This window comes from Empidonax traillii, unplaced genomic scaffold, assembly GCF_003031625.1.
Source record: "Empidonax traillii isolate 1590-97213 ecotype Southwest subspecies unplaced genomic scaffold, ASM303162v1 scaffold221:size740363, whole genome shotgun sequence".
NCBI classification, from domain to species: Eukaryota; Metazoa; Chordata; class Aves; order Passeriformes; family Tyrannidae; genus Empidonax; species Empidonax traillii.
In genome coordinates, this window is record NW_020955414.1 from 24,117 (window position 1) to 41,898 (window position 17,782).

Below are 17,782 nucleotides of genomic sequence, written 5' to 3' on the forward strand. Positions count from 1 at the left end.
GTTGTATTTTCTGAAGTATCAGTTGTAACCTAATCTTGTAGATAAGTTAATGCCAAGATATTGTTTCCTGTTTACTCTTTAAAACTTTTTGAAGGAAGATAGTACATATACTTTGTAATACCATGTAGTACTATGTATACTTAGTAATAATAAAGCTGCAAAATGCTACTGTAATTGTGAAATCTAGTGAAGTGGATACTTTTTGACTGCTAGATGATATAGGAACATCTGCTAGAATTTCTACTTATGCAAATAAATATTTTGACCCGGATATTTTTTTTTTATGTTTTGGTGTAAACTGTCATTTCAACTTTATCAGATTGTTTTGAATAAGCTGATCTGATACCTTCTTGAAGCATTGCATCGTGTAGGATTATTATTTTTAAGAAAATAGATGCAGTCTTGAAATCTTTATTAGAATCTTAAAAAGCTTTATTATTTCTGGTGAGATGTGTTTAAGCTTGCCAGAACTCCAGTGTCATTGATCTAACTTCTTTCTTTCCCTTGAAAAAGTTAAGTTGAGCAGTTTCGAAGTGTTCATTCTTGGCAGTCTGTGCATGCTCTATAATTCATTTATGAGGATTTGAGTAATTCTAAAGGAGGAGAAAGCTTGTGCTTTAACTCACAGGAGATGAATGTGAGAAATTATTTCCACAATGGCTTTGAGAAGTGCAAAAACTTAGGTTTTAGAAGTTTTTCTAGAAAATCAGAATTGTAATGTTGCTGAGGGAATGAAAAAGTTGTACTTGCCCAAAACTACTTTTTTGTTATGGTTCAGTAAGATAGATTTCTTTTTGAAAATATTCTAACATAAATCGGTAGCAAAATGAAGGCAGACCTGGATATAATAACATTTTTGTGTAGACTGAAGCTAATACAGTCACAGAATCACATGATCACAGAATATTCTGAGTTGGAAGGGACCAACCAGGATCATCAAAGTCCAGCTCCTGTCCTTCACAGGGCAACCACAAGAATTACAGCATGTGCCCACTTGGTATCAGATCAGATTAGCACCAAACCATATCTACAAAATAAGGATTTTTTAATCTTCATAAAGTAAAAATAATTGTATAGAATCTGTTGTGAGATTATTGGTTTTAATAGATTATAGAAAAATACTGTAAAAGTTTAAATTTTTCTCTGTCTTGTTATTTATTAACACATGCCATTTTTGCCATTCAGAACTATATCTTGAGTCTCATGGTTAAGAATAAATGTTTTGTGGTATCTTCTGAAAAGTTTTGCTTGTGTTTTTTTACTTGAATTTAGTGGCAGTTCTGAAATTTGTATGAGTGAAGTAGCATTTGTGCCTATGTTAGTGAGCTATCTAGGCTCTATTGACCTTGTATTGTTCATAGACTGTAGAAGAGGCTTAGACATCTAACTCACATGTATACACTGACAGTTAATTAGATGCCTAAATTACACGTCTTCGGAACAAACTTCTGTTTTTGATGAAATACCAGTGTTGGTGTTTTTGGTGTTTTTTTTTAAATTTTATTTAAATAACTTAGTAAAAAAATGATATTGGAGGACAGGGTTTATGTTGTATATTTTAAAGTTTTTTTAAAGTTACAAAAACTGTTGAAGTCAAAGCAGGTTGTGAAAAAGACAGCAAACCTATGTGTTCATTCACATTTACGCTGACATTGTCATTGTTTTTGATTAGGCATTTGGTACAAGGTCAGCCTCTGTCAGCTGGACATAGAGCTTGTAGTGACTCTGAAGAGGCTGATGACATTGGACTGTATATGTGTTGCTATCACTCTGTAAGAGCTATCTTACAGAAAGTTGGCATCTATAATTATACTAGCCTAGTCTTTTCATAGAAACTTCTGAGTCTTTTAATGTTTCGGTTGGAAATTATCGCTAAAGTATATTCTTGTAACTTTTACCTTGATGTTTCTTTTTTTCCAAATTAGTAGCAGTGATACTTAATATCATATTTAATAGCATAGATCATGTTTGCATTTTTATGTGAGAATGTATTTTTTGTTTGTAATAAATCTTGTGCTCAGAAAAGTGTGTGGAACTTTTCATGAACACGTTTCTTCTATTACACGTAGACTAAACCACAGTGTATGACATTCAGCGTAAGAATACACATTGAACCTTTAACTGTGAGGAAATTTTTAGTGTCTGAAATGGTGAAGAGCAGATGAAATCTTAAAAGTTTGCGTGAATCAACAACCATGCCTATAAATGGAAAACCAGTTATCAATCAGTCATGCTTTCCTTTCATATTTTTAATATTTTTCATATTTTGTAATTTTATGAAGTTTATATCAGATTTATCAAATTACTTTTATGGGGGAAAAGTTTTTAAAATGGCAGCGTCGATTGCTGTGTTTTTGCAAAGCTTCTTCTCCTTAACAACAGAAAGGCGTAGGGGAGAGAAGTTCACGAAACTGGTGCTTTCTTCTGGCAAAACTTCATTTTAAGAAGGTACCCTTTGTCACTAAACCACTGTTTGACAAATTCACAGCCAGGTGAATGTGTGCAGGATACCAGCAGTCCAGTCTCTTTCTCCTCCTGTTTAGGTCAGTGGCAGTTCGCACTTCTCCTTTGTACCCCGTGCTTTGGTATGTCGCTCTGTGCCACACTGTTGCTTTTGCATTAGGTGCTGAGGTGAAGCAGAGCAGAAGGAGAATGCTACCAGCCTAAGACTGGACCCTGCTGCAAGACCTGAGAAAGCTCTGGGGTTGGCAGAACCTTACAGCTTCTTGCTGACTGAAGAGACTCTTAAGTGGATGTTTTGAATTTGGAAAGAGGAAGTCACTTGAGTGTGTAAGGGAGAAGTTGCTTGGGATTTGAACCTCAGCTGGGTAATTGTGGAAGTGAACTGTGTCAGCCCAGTGTCTGTTGTCACTTGGCTTTTCCCTGTGGTGCAAGTATAAATCTCAGATTTCCAGGACTGGAGATTGCTTTTTGTTAATAGGTGTGGTTAATAAATTTTGCATTGTATTCTTCAAAGTATTAAAACACTGACTGCTTCCAAATTTCTTTTTGAAAGCATTGAAAGAGAACAGCTCAGAAGTAGTTCAACCTTTTCTGATGGGTTGTGGAACAAAGGAACCAAAGATCACTCAATTGTGTCTAGCAGCCATACAGAGGCTCATGTCCCATGAAGTTGTTTCAGAGGTAAGATCAATCTTTATATAAAAATATATTTCAGGGTGGCAAATACAGGCCTCAAACTGAAGGTGAATGGTTTGTTTTAGGAGGCTGTTAATATTATAATCAACATAGTCTGCAAGATATTTAGGTCATATCTGTTTCTCAGTAATTTAAGAGAAAATCTTTTAGACCATTAAAAAATAAAGCAAGGAAAGATTAGTAACTTCCAGAATTCTTACATATCTACACATGATATACCAGTATATAAACACTCTAATTGTTGGAAAAAAATTATTTCTTTGTAGGCTGCAGCAGGAAACATTATTAATATGCTTTGGCAATTGATGGAGAATAGTCTTGAAGAACTTAAATTGCTCCAGACAGTTCTTGTGCTTTTAACAACCAATACAGTTGTGCATGATGAAGCACTGTCCAAGGTAAGAATTTGTTAGTGCCAACTATAGTACTTAAAATATCCAAGAGGAAAACTGGGGAAATTTTACGTATGTGGTATATGAAAATAATGGAGGAGAAGGGGGCTTTCTTGATTCTGTTGCATCTCTATTGTCTTTATGACTAGGCTCTAAAAACTGGATTTCTTTTAGCTTCTTTTTCAATCTGTTTTGTAATTCCTCCACAATAATACATTTCTGACTTAATGGGAATTTGAAATAAAAACACTGAGCTGATGCTAATTCTCATCTGCTAGATTTGTTGTATGTTTTTGAACTGAAATCAGAGCACATAGCACAGCGTAAGCTCTTACTAATAGGGCAAATGTTAAAAGAAGCTCCCTTTCACCCTGCCTTAATTCTCTTTTGAAAGCAGTCCAGTTATTGCTCTTTCAGTCATAATGAAATAACTTCACTGCATAATTTTAACCAAGAATAATTTTGGATATTATATTTCAACTAAAACAAAAAATAAGGATTCCAGTCCATTTTAATTTAAATTGTAAGATACTTTTCTTTGAAGAAGCAACATTGTTTACTCAATGTGAATTGTGGAACTCAGCTTAAGGTAAGTTCCTCTTCTAGATTACGTTCTAGAAAATAGATTTGAGCCAGACATGTATCATATATTCATGTTTTAGCTTGACTGATTTAAATTAAGAAAATTACTGGTCAACCATCTTGAAAAGCCCCTTAATACAGACACTGCTCTTAGATTAACTTAGAGAATCATGCAGTGTCATCTGAAAGTCCAGAAGTATATGATTGTGTGGTAAGATTTCAAACTAATGTGTGAATTCTATATTAGCAAAGTCCACAAATAATATACAGGAAGAAGAAGCAAAAGAAAATTCTGATTCTTGTACGGCTTAGAGCATATACTGCTATGGCCAGGTGTGGTTGAGGTTCTTGCAAGTGCAAGAATAGAGAATAAGGACAGAAGAACAAGAAATACAGGTTTCACTACACATACAGATATTAATTTTCAAAATTCATCATAAAATATGTCAGTATTAAACTGTGAGTTAGACATAATAATGAAATCCAGTGGGAAACAGTACTGAGGTCACTGCCAGCACAGCGACACGGTAAAATGTGTGACTCAGAGAGGAATAACAGCAGTCAGGGCAACATGATTGTGAAAGTATTGTGATTTAACATAGGAGATGAATGGCATTTTAGTTTGAAGTTGACTGACCTTTCTGTGATTAACCTTATAATTCTAATGTCCTTTCGACATTAATATTCATACAAGTTGTTCTATGTGATTACTGTGTGTGATGGAAGTCATCATTGGTGTGATGACTGTACTTTTATTGGCACATGGTAATGTCTTTAGTTAGTAACACTTTTAGATTATCTTTGGGGAGGATTACTAAAGAGTTTCTTGGCTAGAGTAATCTGCAGAACTTACTCTGGTTCTTCAAATTTAACATTATTGAAATTATCTTTTTTTTGGGCAACCTCTTGACAAACTGTAGCAGAAAGCATTCCTCAATCAATCAACCTTCTTGACTCTTAGCTAAAAGGTTAAATATATTCCTGTAAGGGGATTTTTTTTCCTATTTTTTTTTCCTTTCAGGCAATTGTACTTTGCTTTCGATTGCACTTCACAAAAGATAATATCACAAATAACACCGCGGCAGCTACAGTGCGGCAGGTGGTTACTGTTGTATTTGAGAGAGTGGTTGCTGAAGATGAACGATACAAAGGTGGGCATAGCGCTTACTCAGCTTGCTTGTATTGACCTGGTTTTTTTACCCATCAAATGTTTCTCTTTCAGGTAAAGAAGTAATAAAATGTCTATGTTATTAAAAAAAAAAAAAATCACAGATATCATTAGTTTTAACTGTCCTTTACTTGTATTTAAAGCAGATGAAGTCATCAGACATTGTGTCTGTCAAGTCAGTACAGCAATATATAAAAACCTAGATTTTTTTTTTTTTTCCCAAGCTCTGAGGACTGGTCTTCAGGTTAGTACTGTGAAGAGATTTGAGGAGAGGTGTCATTTAAGATACAAGTACCTTAGACTGCTGAGTGTAAAATACATGGCAGCCATAGTTTTGAAGAGAACATTTATTGAAAAGAAGTGCTTGGTATTGATCTTTAGTAGACAATCTAGTGTTCGTTTCTGTAGACATTATAAGTTGGAGAAGAATTACCTGGCCATTCTCTTTGAATCTTTTTGTAAGAACACTGATTTTACTTGATTTTCAACAGTTCCTTCATTCACAAAGCTTTGTTTTGTTTTGTTTTGTTTTTTTTTGACAGATGTTATTGACCAGCCAGTTGCAGTTCAAGGAAATAGTAACAGAAGATCTGTCAGTACATTGAAACCATGTGCTAAGGATGCGTATATGCTTTTTCAGGTAGTTGGGGAGCATATATTTATATATATTTGCAGTTAAGATTTGGTGCTTCTATATCTCTAAGAAATTTCAAAAATTTGCTGTTGACATACTGACATGGTCCTTAGCCAGAGCCTTGGACATTCTTAGGTGTATTTACTGTAATTGGTGATAATTGGAAATTGAAGACATAGTGGCCTTGGAAAACATTTTACTATAAATCTTAAACAATAGCTAGGCATACATGTCTACCTTAAATTCAAGATTCTTATTTATTTGAGCCAAACACTGCTACTATAGTTCAGTCCTGTTTCTTGTGCTTAGTGTTGTACGTTAAAGGCAAGTACGTAATGAAAAGTAGTAGTTGTATTCATCACACCAATAAAAATCTTCTTGACTTAGCAAATTCACCAGTTGTGAGATATTTTTGAGGGCAAGAATGAACACAATTGCTACAAGGATACCAGTGAAGTTTAAAAATGTCCTTTAAAAGTTTTACTTGCTTTATAATTTATGTAAAAGAAGTATTTGAGGAAAAATTATTTTGAAATTGGAAAATTACTCATTACAAAAAAGAGAGAGTGTGTAGATTTTGTTATTAACTTGGGAAACTTTGCTGATACAGAACTGTACAGAGATTGTAAATGTTACTGTGTTTCTTTCTAAGGATCTTTGTCAGTTAGTTAATGCTGATGCTCCTTACTGGCTTGTGGGTATGACAGAAATGACCCGGACATTTGGCCTCGAACTTCTTGAGTCAGTCCTCAATGACTTTCCACAAGTGTTTTTACAAGTGAGTAGTTCTTTGGGGGGAAAACAGAAAGAGTTTTGTTCACATAGGTAGTAAAATTTGCACTTCATTAACTACTCTTTAATTTAGCATGAGTACTATTTTTCAGAAGGACTTGTAGCTTTTACTTTTTTTTTTTTTGTAATAGGAAAGTTCCCGATCTTTTCTGTGTTTTTATATTCCTAGACACTTTGTGTGTATTTTGTAGAGCATGTTTTACTCTGTTTCACTTTTTGTTTTGCCATTTATATTTCCTCCAAAGATGCATTTTCTTATCTTGCCTGACTTATGACAGCTCTGTAACTTTGGGCGTTGTTATTTCTACAAAAACATTAACATTATACCACTTGTAAAGTAAGAATCATGTCTGTGAATTGCATGTATCTACTACCTGTAAATACACCATGATCCTAAAGTAACATATTTTAGCAGATAGTAGCTAAATTAAATAATTAGATACATAGTAAGTGATGTATTAGCAGCCTATTTCAACTTGCAAAATAGAAGAGGAGGGTTGCATAGTGTGAACCTGACCATTGTCATTTCACTATACTTTTTGGTAGTTTTACAACGGTGTTGGCAATTCTTCCTTTTCATTTCTTATGTAATTTATGCCAAGATTTACATGACTTTGGACTGCTTGATCGTTACAATAAATGTAAATAGATGCATAATCTATGGGTAGTAATTAAAAGATATCTGCTTACAACTTGTTCTGTTTCCTTTTTCAGCATCAGGAATTCAGTTTTCTTCTTAAAGAAAGGGTATGCCCTCTAGTTATAAAGCTCTTCTCCCCAAATATCAAATTCAGGCAAGGTTCCAGCACGTCGTCTTCCCCAGCACCAGTGGAAAAACCATACTTCCCCATCTGTATGCGTTTGCTGAGAGTAGTTTCTGTTTTGATTAAACAGTTTTACAGTTTACTGGTAAGAATATGCTAATTTTCTTTATACAATTCTTGTTTTCTATGTATTTGCCGGTATTGTGATCAGTAATAGTATTGATTGGTTCTTGGGGACTGTTGATGTTACTGAGGGAAGAAAAGTTTAAATATTCTTTTCCTCTTATGTGCATTTTTTTTTAACATATATTCTAAATGTATGATTTTGTTAAGCATGGACTTATGTGAATTTCCTGATAGATTAGCTGTTGTTTTTTCTGTACTTAGCTAGCTGCCTTTCAGGTTTTGGGAACCTTTTGATCTTCTGTTGTTTGCCTGGCTTTAGATAATGATGATTACTGTGCCTTGCTAATACTTTATAAGAGGCTTTAGACTTGGGTTGCTAAAGCTGTTGACAGAATGTGTGTAAAAAACACATGTTCAGCTGTTCTTACCTCCTGAATTTTAGGTATTTGTTAAAAAAGATGTTTTGCTGTTCCATTTGTTTACTGTAGCAAATGTATGACCTTTATTACAATGTCTGTGAGGAATTTAACTCTTTCAGTTCAATTGCATATGTGGTTTTAGCTTGTCAAAAATATTATAATTATTAGGTATATTTTTTGTATAATTTTGAGTAAGTACATGTTCAAGGGGTTTTTTAGATCTTGTACACAAGTTGCTGTGGTAGGACTCCTAGGATGAAAGAGAAGGTTTTTTTAGAAAATATTTTATAGGAGGCATTTTCTTTTGATATAATTACTATAAACTATATCTTTTAGGTAACAGAATGTGAAATCTTTCTGTCATTGCTGGTTAAGTTTCTGGATGCAGACAAACCACAGTGGCTAAGAGCTGTTGCAGTAGAATCTATCCACAGGCTTTGTGTGCAGCCTCAGCTATTAAGGTATTAAGTATATTGAGTTTCACTTTTATACAAAATATTACAAATATTTTTATTTTTCTCTAATGGGAAATGCTTCCTAAATCATTGTAAATATTGTAAAAATTGTAGAAACTTAGATGCAATAAGTCTTCATGATAATTTTTATGATGCATTATGCAGTGCTTATTATCCAGGAAGGACTGAATTACAGTTGAGTATCTCAAACCCTCTCTGTCTTACCAGTGTCAAAGGAGCTTTTACCTAAAGTTAAATATTAGTGCTTACCTAAGTATTTGCCATAAAAATATGCATTTAGTCTACAGAATGGAGTGTGTGTGTGGGTGAAGTTGCTGTTAAAAATACTTTTAGTGTGCAATTTGTCAATACTTTCTGTTTTATAAAATATTTTTTAGGTCCTTTTGTCAGTCATACGATATGAAACAACATTCCACTAAAGTTTTCCGTGATATTGTGAATGCATTGGGATCCTTCATCCAGTCACTGTTTCTTGTACCAAGCACAGGGAACACATCAGCAACACCAAACCAAACTGGTAAAGCCTTGTCCTTACTATGAGTTTATTTTTCTATCATTTTCTTGTAATAATAAATTCTGATTTGATTCAGTATATACATCTAAGATTGTACAACTCTGTACTTCTGTGTTCATTGAGGTGGAAATCTATCTTGAGACAAAATAGTATTTTCAGATCTGGTACAACAGGGTGTTTTATCTACCTGTATTGTGAGGAAGACATAGCCACCAGCTGGCAGAACAGTGCTCCTGCATTAGTTCCTGTTTCTTCAGTGACCAAGCTCCTTGTTTCACAACTTTTCAGAGGGAAATTATGATGGAGTTGTTTCTAATTTCTGACTATAAAAAATGTATTTGATTTCTGTCTCCTTGTGCCGGGATGGCATTTATGATTGCACTTCAAGTAGTAAGACAGTTTGTGTTCCTGGGAGGCAGTCACTAATTCTTCTGGGTGCTCAGGGTCAAAACTGGACTGAGAAAGCCAAGAGTTAGAATGAAAAATGTGTATTTTACAGATGATATTTGCTTTTTATTTTAAGCTGAAAACAGACACTTAGTGAAACTAAACTTGATTATCTTGTCTTGCAGCCGAGGTTTTAGCATTTCACTAGGTGTATTTTTATTTTAATAAGAAATTATCCTTTTGTTAATACTTTTTCTGATGTTTTTATCCAAGTTAAAGCTCTTTGTTTCTACCTTGGGTTCTGGAAGCAGATTCCTCAGCAGTAAACAACATAAAAATAATTTCTAATGGTGTCTTTTGGTATCAAAACCAGATAATCAAAGTGTGATTATTATCATATCTACTATTAAATTAAGAAACATGAAAGAGTTTGGTTTTAGACACACACCTTCAAGGTTCATTCATGAAGCTGGAATTCCATGTTGGAGTTAGCAGTGATAGCATGAGGAAATTTGTGTCAGTATTTGTTGAATATATAGCTGTCGGTACAGCAATGGATAGAAGACTTGTATCAGTATTATTTCTGGGTTAGTTTAATTCATTTAAGATAAACCAGAAAAGTACTTTTCATCATGTAACATGCACATATGAGAAGCCATGCTAAAATACTCATTCTGAAAACCTAAATTTTGCCGCATGAGAAACAGCACTGCAGTAGGGTCACACCCTTAGTGCTGTTGCCATTTCCTTGGGTTATTGTTTCAGTTTGTGTTCTTCTTTACCTTTTCACTTCTTTTTCTGCATGAGTGTTTCTCATGTCACTTTCTCATACATTTGCCTTTCTACCTTTTTTCCTCCTATGACCGAAGAACAGATGAATGCATCATTATTTTAGAACTGAGTTTTCTGATAGTAACAAAAATCCTGTCATAACAGGCCGTCTTATGGAATCACAGAATGGTTTGGGTTAAAAGAGACTTTTAAGGTAATCTATTTTGAAACCCTCTGCTGTGGGCAGGAACAGCTTCCACTAGACCAGGGTGCTCAAAAGCCCCATATAAGCAGACCTAGGACACTTACACACTTTATATACCTGGCTTTTGAGCCTCAGTTTTGCAACAAGGTACCTGTTTCATAGAAGTTAAAAGCTGCATCTACTGAAGTTTTGTGTCTCTTTTATTATACTGGTGCAAAGTTTACCAACCACTTTGAGTTATGTTGGCGTGGAAATAGTTGTATGTGTCTGACTGCTCAGTGGGATCACAGAAAATGACACCAGTGTAACTGTGTGTTAGTGGCAGCGTTTGGTTAACCATTTCTGTTAAGCAGCATGGAATTCTTTTCAATCTGTTAAGTTTTGCTGTATTAAAATGTATGCATAAGCTTTTGTGTATTCATATTGCCTAAATTAGTAGTTTAGTGCCTCTCTCTATATTAAAAGCAAGCACACCAAAATGGCTGTTACGCTAGGGTGTTAGGCACTGTGAGTCACCTTCCTGGAGACTCTGTCATCTCTCCCTGTTGTATGTACAGAGAGAATCTGAACTTTTGGGACCTATTCCTAGTAAGTATAGATGTCTTGTATGTAGGAAGTGTGTATATGCAGCATCCTTTCCCCTTTTATCTTTTTTTTTTTTTTTTTTTTTTTTTTTTTTTTTTTTTTTTTTTTTTTTTTTTTTTTTTTTTTTTTTTTTTTTTTTTTTTTTTTTTTTTTTTTTTTTTTTTTTTTTTTTTTTTTTTTTTTTTGATTCCTTTGGTTGGAACCAAAATTTGTTCCTTCCTAACTGTTGGTTGGAACGCTGATGTGCTCTGTTTTATTCTACCTTGGCACAGCACAGAATTAAGTATTGCCATTCTTTTTGACTCTTCTTGTGGCTTTTGCATTTCTGAAATCTTGAAAGTTTGTTCTTGGAATAATTAACCTCTTTTTCTGATTATAGAGTTCCAGATACAGCTATTCAAATAATCCTTAACTTTCAAATGTCTGTTTGACTCTTCACTAAAATAAATATATCTTGTTTTATCAAGACTGTGTAAGTTTAATTTGTTCACAGATTGAATATTGTTATACCTTTCACAGAAACATTTTGTTCCGACTGAAAATTAGACAGTTGGCATCCATGAGCTGCATATATGATCGTGTTTTAAACAGCAGAGGGAGCTCAGAAATAGTTTTTTGGTTTGGTGGTTGTTTTCATTATTGAACAGAGTGTCTTCAGATTAATCCTGGTGTCTCAAAATTAAATGTAGAAAGAGGATGTTTGCTGATCACTAAAATGAGATTGGTTCATTTTACCACTTTGTTTTCCTGAACAGGAAGCAATGCATCAGGGAATACTGGCTCAGCACAGACTAACCCAGGAGTGCTAGGGATGGGAGGAGGTGCAACTGTGTTACCTGCCTTCGAATACAGAGGCACTTGGATACCCATCCTGAATGTAACAGTACAAGGCAGTGCTAAAGCTACATAGTAAGTACCTCTATCTTTTTGAAAATGTATATATAACAAATACTTTTATTTTGAACTTGATGATTTAAGGTTTTTTTTACTAATGAGTATTGAGGTATATTAATAATTTTCTTTTTGTTGGTGCCATGAGGTGTTCTGATTTTTTGCTGTTTTGTCTCAGTGCCCTGGATTCTGATTCAAATGTCCCCTATGGTTTTAGCATCTGTTGATTTTTTTCCTTTTTTTTTTTTTCCCTTACCATACAGTTTCTCTATTAACTCTTCACTTCTAGGCCTCACTGTAGTACATAACAATTTTGGAATATCTGTTGTTGCATTGTGTAATGACAAACATTAGGGGCATTAAGCAAGTCGGAATAATAGGAGTGAAAAATAGCCTTCTTACACCAGCTTTACTGTATTTGGAGTCTTTATTGAGCAGGATATTATGGTGGATATTGGCCAGGTTGTAATTTTGAACAATATATTGACCTATATACCAATGTTGGACTCTGAATGCTTCTTGGAAAGACCAGTTATTTTGTCATTACTTTGTATAATACAGATGGTGTTCTCAATTTTAAGCTGTGAATACTATGTTACTTTTGAAATAGTGAAAATGTTTTCATGTCAGTCATGACAATTGATGACTAATATCTCCACACTTTAAACTATTTGTACAACCATGAAATTTTGGCATACTAAAATTCAGTAAAATCTGCAAGTAGCCTGGATGTCAGTACTTTCTAGGTAGAAGCTCCTTTTTCTGCCATTGAGGTGCAGAAGGAAAAATTTATCCTCAGATTTCAATAGTTAACATGTATGTGTCAACTTGACTTTTTGTTCCAGCAGTGGCCATGGATGTTATTTTAGGTTACCTGTCTGTTCTCAGGAAATGCAAATTTTTAATTTGGTCAGCTACTACAACATCCTGCTTCTCTTCCTTGTCTTTTTCCTTTCTTTCTGTTCTTAACTGACTCAAGAACCTTGCAGCTGCCATCATTATCTCCTATCCTGCTCTGAGCTTGCTTCTTTTACTTTTTGATACCTCAAATGACTCCATGACTTCCTTTGCATAATTTTTGCATTTTTTTTTTCTTCTGTATAAGATTATGGGGTTGTCACAAGCATGTCTGGTCAGCAGTTTTCCCCCTATCTTGTACTTTTGTCTATAATCCCTGCATATAAAGAGATGAGTTGCTATAACTGCAGATTTGGGTCACATCCTAGCACTGATTCTCTTCTGCTGCCATTAGATTTTCATACAATGGCCACACCTCATACTTTTACACAATGTCTCTTCCCAGACCACTGTGCCTCTTTACATGAGGAAAGTAAGTGTTTTTAGAGGACTAGACAGATATTAAAGATTTGTTGCAGCCATTGCCATGTAACTGTAACAACTTGTAATTTATTTAGAAGTGAGAATTTCCTGCCTTTGAAAGTAAGAGGATGTGACTTCTACATTGCAAATCTATAAAACCCATTAATAATTTTAATTAGACCTGTATATACATTCACACTTACTTGTATATAAAGAGTAAAATGCTGATCATTTGATTTACCTGTAGTGCTTGTGCTTCCTGATATCTGAGGCAGCTATCTTCAGGAAATTAGAGGTGATAACTGAAGTGTTGCATGTTTGAGAGAAAGAATAATCCTTTGTGCAGAAAAGAATGGTGACACTACAGTGTAAAAGAGTCTTTGGCATATTTTAGCTGGAATATTAGCTATTTAAGAGTAGTTTGTAGGATAATGAAGTGATGGTTGGGATAGCAAGTAGTTTTTGTAATGGACTGTCTCTACTTATGCAGATGCTACTGCTGTGTCAGCTACAATCTTTTCCTGCTGGATTTGTAAGTCAGCAGTACTTTATGTGCTTTTAAAGCAAAAGTTGAAGAAAAGTAGCAGTGAGGCTGTAGTTCCAGCACAGATGTTTTATTTACTTGCTTTTCAGGAGTGAATTGTGTAGACATTTCTTCTTCATACAAATAACTTCCATTGTTTATTTATGGGTGTAGATGAGGAATATTTTACCATATAATATCTAGCTATTACAAGCTTTTCCAATCATATTGGCTCAAGGATAATGATAATGGAACATCTGACTTATTCTCAATTGCCTATAATTATGTTCACACTGTCATGATTTTGTGATGTATTTCTTCTGTTCTTCCTATGTACTTGTAGTCTTCTGAATAGGTTCTGTTGCAGTGGCTTTAGGAAAAATAAAAATACAAGTAGAATTATTCATTCAGTGATGCTTGCTTATATGTGTTTATTTAAAAAAATATTTATTTGCGGTTCTCTACTCAGTGTGTATGTACCCTTTCAGTTACTGTTTTATTTAGTGACTCATTTAGTCTTTTACTCAATGACTTAATCTTAAGGGGTTTTTTTCCTTAAGTCAATATAATTCTTGAAGGGTGGTATTTGGGACCTGTTTGTACGTAACATTCACTTGGAACCTTGGCTTTTATTATTGTTGTTAAAAAGAGTGGTATTGCTACACACTTATTTGTCATGTTTTCAATTTTTTTAGTTTGGAAATGCTGGACAAAGTAGAGCCACCTACAATCCCTGAAGGCTATGCCATGTCAGTGGCATTTCACTGTTTACTGGATCTTGTCCGTGGTATCACTACCATGATTGAAGGCGAGCTGGGAGACACAGAAACAGTCACTCAAACCACAGCAGAGACAACTTCGTTACCGGCACAGTCTTCAGAGCAACAAGATTTGCAGTCTCTTTCTGACCAATCAGAGAAAGAACTAGGTATCTGAAATTCAAATGCTATCTAAAATACAACATTTCTACAGAAAAAAGGATTTTAAAGTTCGTGCTTTGTTGCTTAAATTTATTGTTTCTTATTTATGTATAAAAACTTTTAATGAAATGGGTTTGGTTTGGCGTTTTTTGTTTAGTTTTTATTTGGTTGGTTGGGTTGGGTTTTGGTGGGTTTTTGTTTGGGTTTTTTGTGTGTTTTTGTTTGTTTTGTGGGTTTTATTTGTTTTGGTTTTGGGGTTCTTTTTGGTTTTTTATTAGAACATCAGGAGCCATTAAAAAAAATTGACTTTATGTTCTGTTTCTGTCCTATAGCTTCTTATCCAGATTCCTTATGGTCTGTTAATACTGTTTTATGTGTAGGTAGGTGGAATGTGAGGGAGAGATAATAGGCATTGTGTTTGACAAAACTACTATTCTGCTTTCCTGTGCCCTTAATTTCTGCGTAACACTGACATCCAAGGTCACAAGAGACAACCTGACTGACAAAAATGGGACATTTATGTCCACATTAGAAGACAAATATATTTCTAGTAACAAGATAAAAAGAAATGAGCATTTTAATGAAGAAATTTCGGGAAAGATTGAAGTATTTAGGGAAGAACTTCTTTAAAAGCAGAACTGAAATGAACTGAGGATTCTATTTGAGCAACATATGAGGAATCTGTATAGGGGTCTGTGTTTGAAGAGTTGAGTTTGGTGCTGAAGGGAGAGGAGGGGGAAAGTGAGGGCTTGGGGAGCTCTCCATGGTGCTGCAGCAGCGCCAGCTCAGACCAGGGACTTGTCATGGCCGGATGGAGAGAGACATGTGGAAATGGTATGAGCAGCTACCTATCTGCTAGACCAAAACTTTTTCCCTATTAAATAAAAGAAATGGGAAAAAAAAAAAAAAAGGGAGAACTATAACTACCAGGGGAGAGTATTTTTCCTTCACTGAAAAATTTTAGTGTGTTTCTTGTCCCTCATTTTTGCACTTCTCAAAGTTTATTTTTATAGGAAAAGATTAAAAATGCTTATATATATACCTTCATAAGTTGCTTTGTTTGGGGGCTTTTTTTGGGTGCAGTTTAGGATAAACAGTGCCTTGGTGACATTTCTTGCTTTAGGAATGTTACTTTAAATGCAAGTGTTGAAATTATACTCGTGTGAGTGTGTCTCTGTATATACATATATGTGTCTGTGTAAACATACATATAAAAACACACATTAAAAGATGCAGTAGCAAGCATCATGTTTGTGGTATAATTGAAAGTTATTAAGGGAAATACTGTGTTTCTGCTATAAAAAAGTTTATGTATTTCTTTTAAGTTAACAGAGCTGTCTGGGAAGAAATGGTGAATGCTTGTTGGTGTGGTCTTCTGGCTGCTTTATCCCTCCTACTTGATGCAAGGTATCTGGTCTTTCATTTATCTTTTCTAAGATGATGTTCCAAGCTTTATTTTGAACTGACTTTTGATACTGGTCAAGTTGACAGTTGTCAACATGAGTGCTGTTCATGTCTCCTGAGCAGTCAGGTTTGTGGCTTAGGCTTAGTGAGTAAATGATACAGAAGTCTCCAGATGTCTAGCATCAACCTTTAATGCGTTTCAATAAAGAACAATTAATTGCACTTTTGAAGACTTGTGTTTAAAGTGTTTAAATGATCTTTAGTTCTTTTTACTTTGACGTGATTCCATGTCCTAATTACTGTAGGTAAGAGATTAAATAATGTCTTGGTATTTGCTAGTACTATCTAATCTTTAAAGTGGAAAAGGTATTTACTAGGTAATAACTATGGTAAACTAATTGTCTCCTTCAAAGAGCCTTTTGTTATAAAACATTTTTTTCTGAAACTAATTTTAAATACCTCCTCATAGTCTCCTTTACCACATCTCTGAGAACTAAAGTCCAATTTTATAGGAAATGGTTCTGAAGAATTTTGTTGATTTGTTTTGCTTGCTCTTCAGTATTTATAGTGTTGACAGGTTTAAAAGTATATATTCTCATGGCTTTTGGTTTTGGTTACCTGCCTGCTTCTGTGCTCTGGATTAATTCTTGCTGAACAATGTGTACTCTTTCAGTACTGATGAAGCTGCCACTGAAAATATTCTAAAAGCAGAATTGACCATGGCTGCACTTTGTGGAAGACTGGGTCTTGTAACATCAAGAGATGCCTTTATCACTGCCATTTGCAAAGGATCCTTGCCTCCTCACTATGCCCTTACTGTATTAAACAGCACAACTGCAGCTCTGTCCAGCAAATGTAAATACAGAAATTTTTTCCTTAATTGTGTTTCCATGTACTGTCCTCTTAAACCAAATTTTTTTCAGAATATGATAGGCAACTGTGGTATTTGGCTATATTAAAGTATGTTAGAATCCTCAGACAGGATTTAGGTCACCTGGTTAGTCTTGCAGCATCTGCTGGGTATCATTCTGGTCAAACTAAAACTTCCTGAATGCTTAGGGTGTGTCATAATTCTAAGGATCTGTCTGCCATGCTGAAGATCTGCTGGGATATGTGATTAAGGCATCCAAAATCTGAAAAGCTCTCTGGGCAACTTGTGTACTAAAGCTTTGGCCAGAACATTTATGGTGTACTACAGTCTTTTCTCCAGTTGTTTAGTGATGTTAGTGCTTACTGCATAAGTGGAAGATCTAAGTGCTGGGCTCTATTCAGCTCACAGAAAGTTGAACTGATGCTTCCCACACCTTGAGAGAATGTTGCAGTTCATGAGATATGCCAGCTGAGGATGTACTCTGTTTCTGATTTTGAAAATTAATTACTATTTACTGAGAAATGCAGCTACCTGGAAAATATACAGATGGATCTAGCATTAGACCTCTTGATATAGAACAAAAACACTGTAGGCTGGGAACAAGGACCAGCACCTTTACTTCAGTCCAATCCACTAAGTGTAGTATTAGATCCTAAGTCTGTGAAGAAGTATACATGACTGAGCCACACAAATATCTACTGGCAACAAAGCAGAAAACTTAAGTTATTTTATATAGGTTGCCCTTCTTTTTACAGGTGAGTTATAAAATGGGTGTCCCGAAGTCCTGTACTGGAAAAACGTCATGACATAGCATTTATGACACCCTCATTTTCTGAGTGCATGAGTACAATGATAGCACACAGTGATACCATTTATCCA

General features: G+C 34.7%; 1 protein-coding gene across 6 annotated transcripts in view; it reads left to right on the forward strand.

The window, feature by feature from the left end:
• Nucleotides 1-17,782, forward strand: part of MON2 (MON2 homolog, regulator of endosome-to-Golgi trafficking) — a 67,279-nt gene that overhangs the window by 13,982 nt on the left and 35,515 nt on the right. For all 6 annotated transcript variants that reach the window (XR_003571654.1, XM_027887771.1, XM_027887770.1 and 3 more), the window contains exons 3-14: nucleotides 3,017-3,144; nucleotides 3,426-3,557; nucleotides 5,155-5,284; nucleotides 5,844-5,941; nucleotides 6,588-6,713; nucleotides 7,442-7,636; nucleotides 8,373-8,497; nucleotides 8,890-9,029; nucleotides 11,730-11,883; nucleotides 14,404-14,636; nucleotides 15,954-16,035; nucleotides 16,706-16,887. Coding sequence is in view for 5 of the 6 variants with exons in the window: in XM_027887771.1 (XP_027743572.1) it covers nucleotides 3,017-3,144; nucleotides 3,426-3,557; nucleotides 5,155-5,284; nucleotides 5,844-5,941; nucleotides 6,588-6,713; nucleotides 7,442-7,636; nucleotides 8,373-8,497; nucleotides 8,890-9,029; nucleotides 11,730-11,883; nucleotides 14,404-14,636; nucleotides 15,954-16,035; nucleotides 16,706-16,887 (1,725 nt within the window). In the remaining variant the exon portion in view is untranslated. The remainder of the gene's footprint in view (nucleotides 1-3,016; nucleotides 3,145-3,425; nucleotides 3,558-5,154; nucleotides 5,285-5,843; nucleotides 5,942-6,587; nucleotides 6,714-7,441; nucleotides 7,637-8,372; nucleotides 8,498-8,889; nucleotides 9,030-11,729; nucleotides 11,884-14,403; nucleotides 14,637-15,953; nucleotides 16,036-16,705; nucleotides 16,888-17,782) is intronic.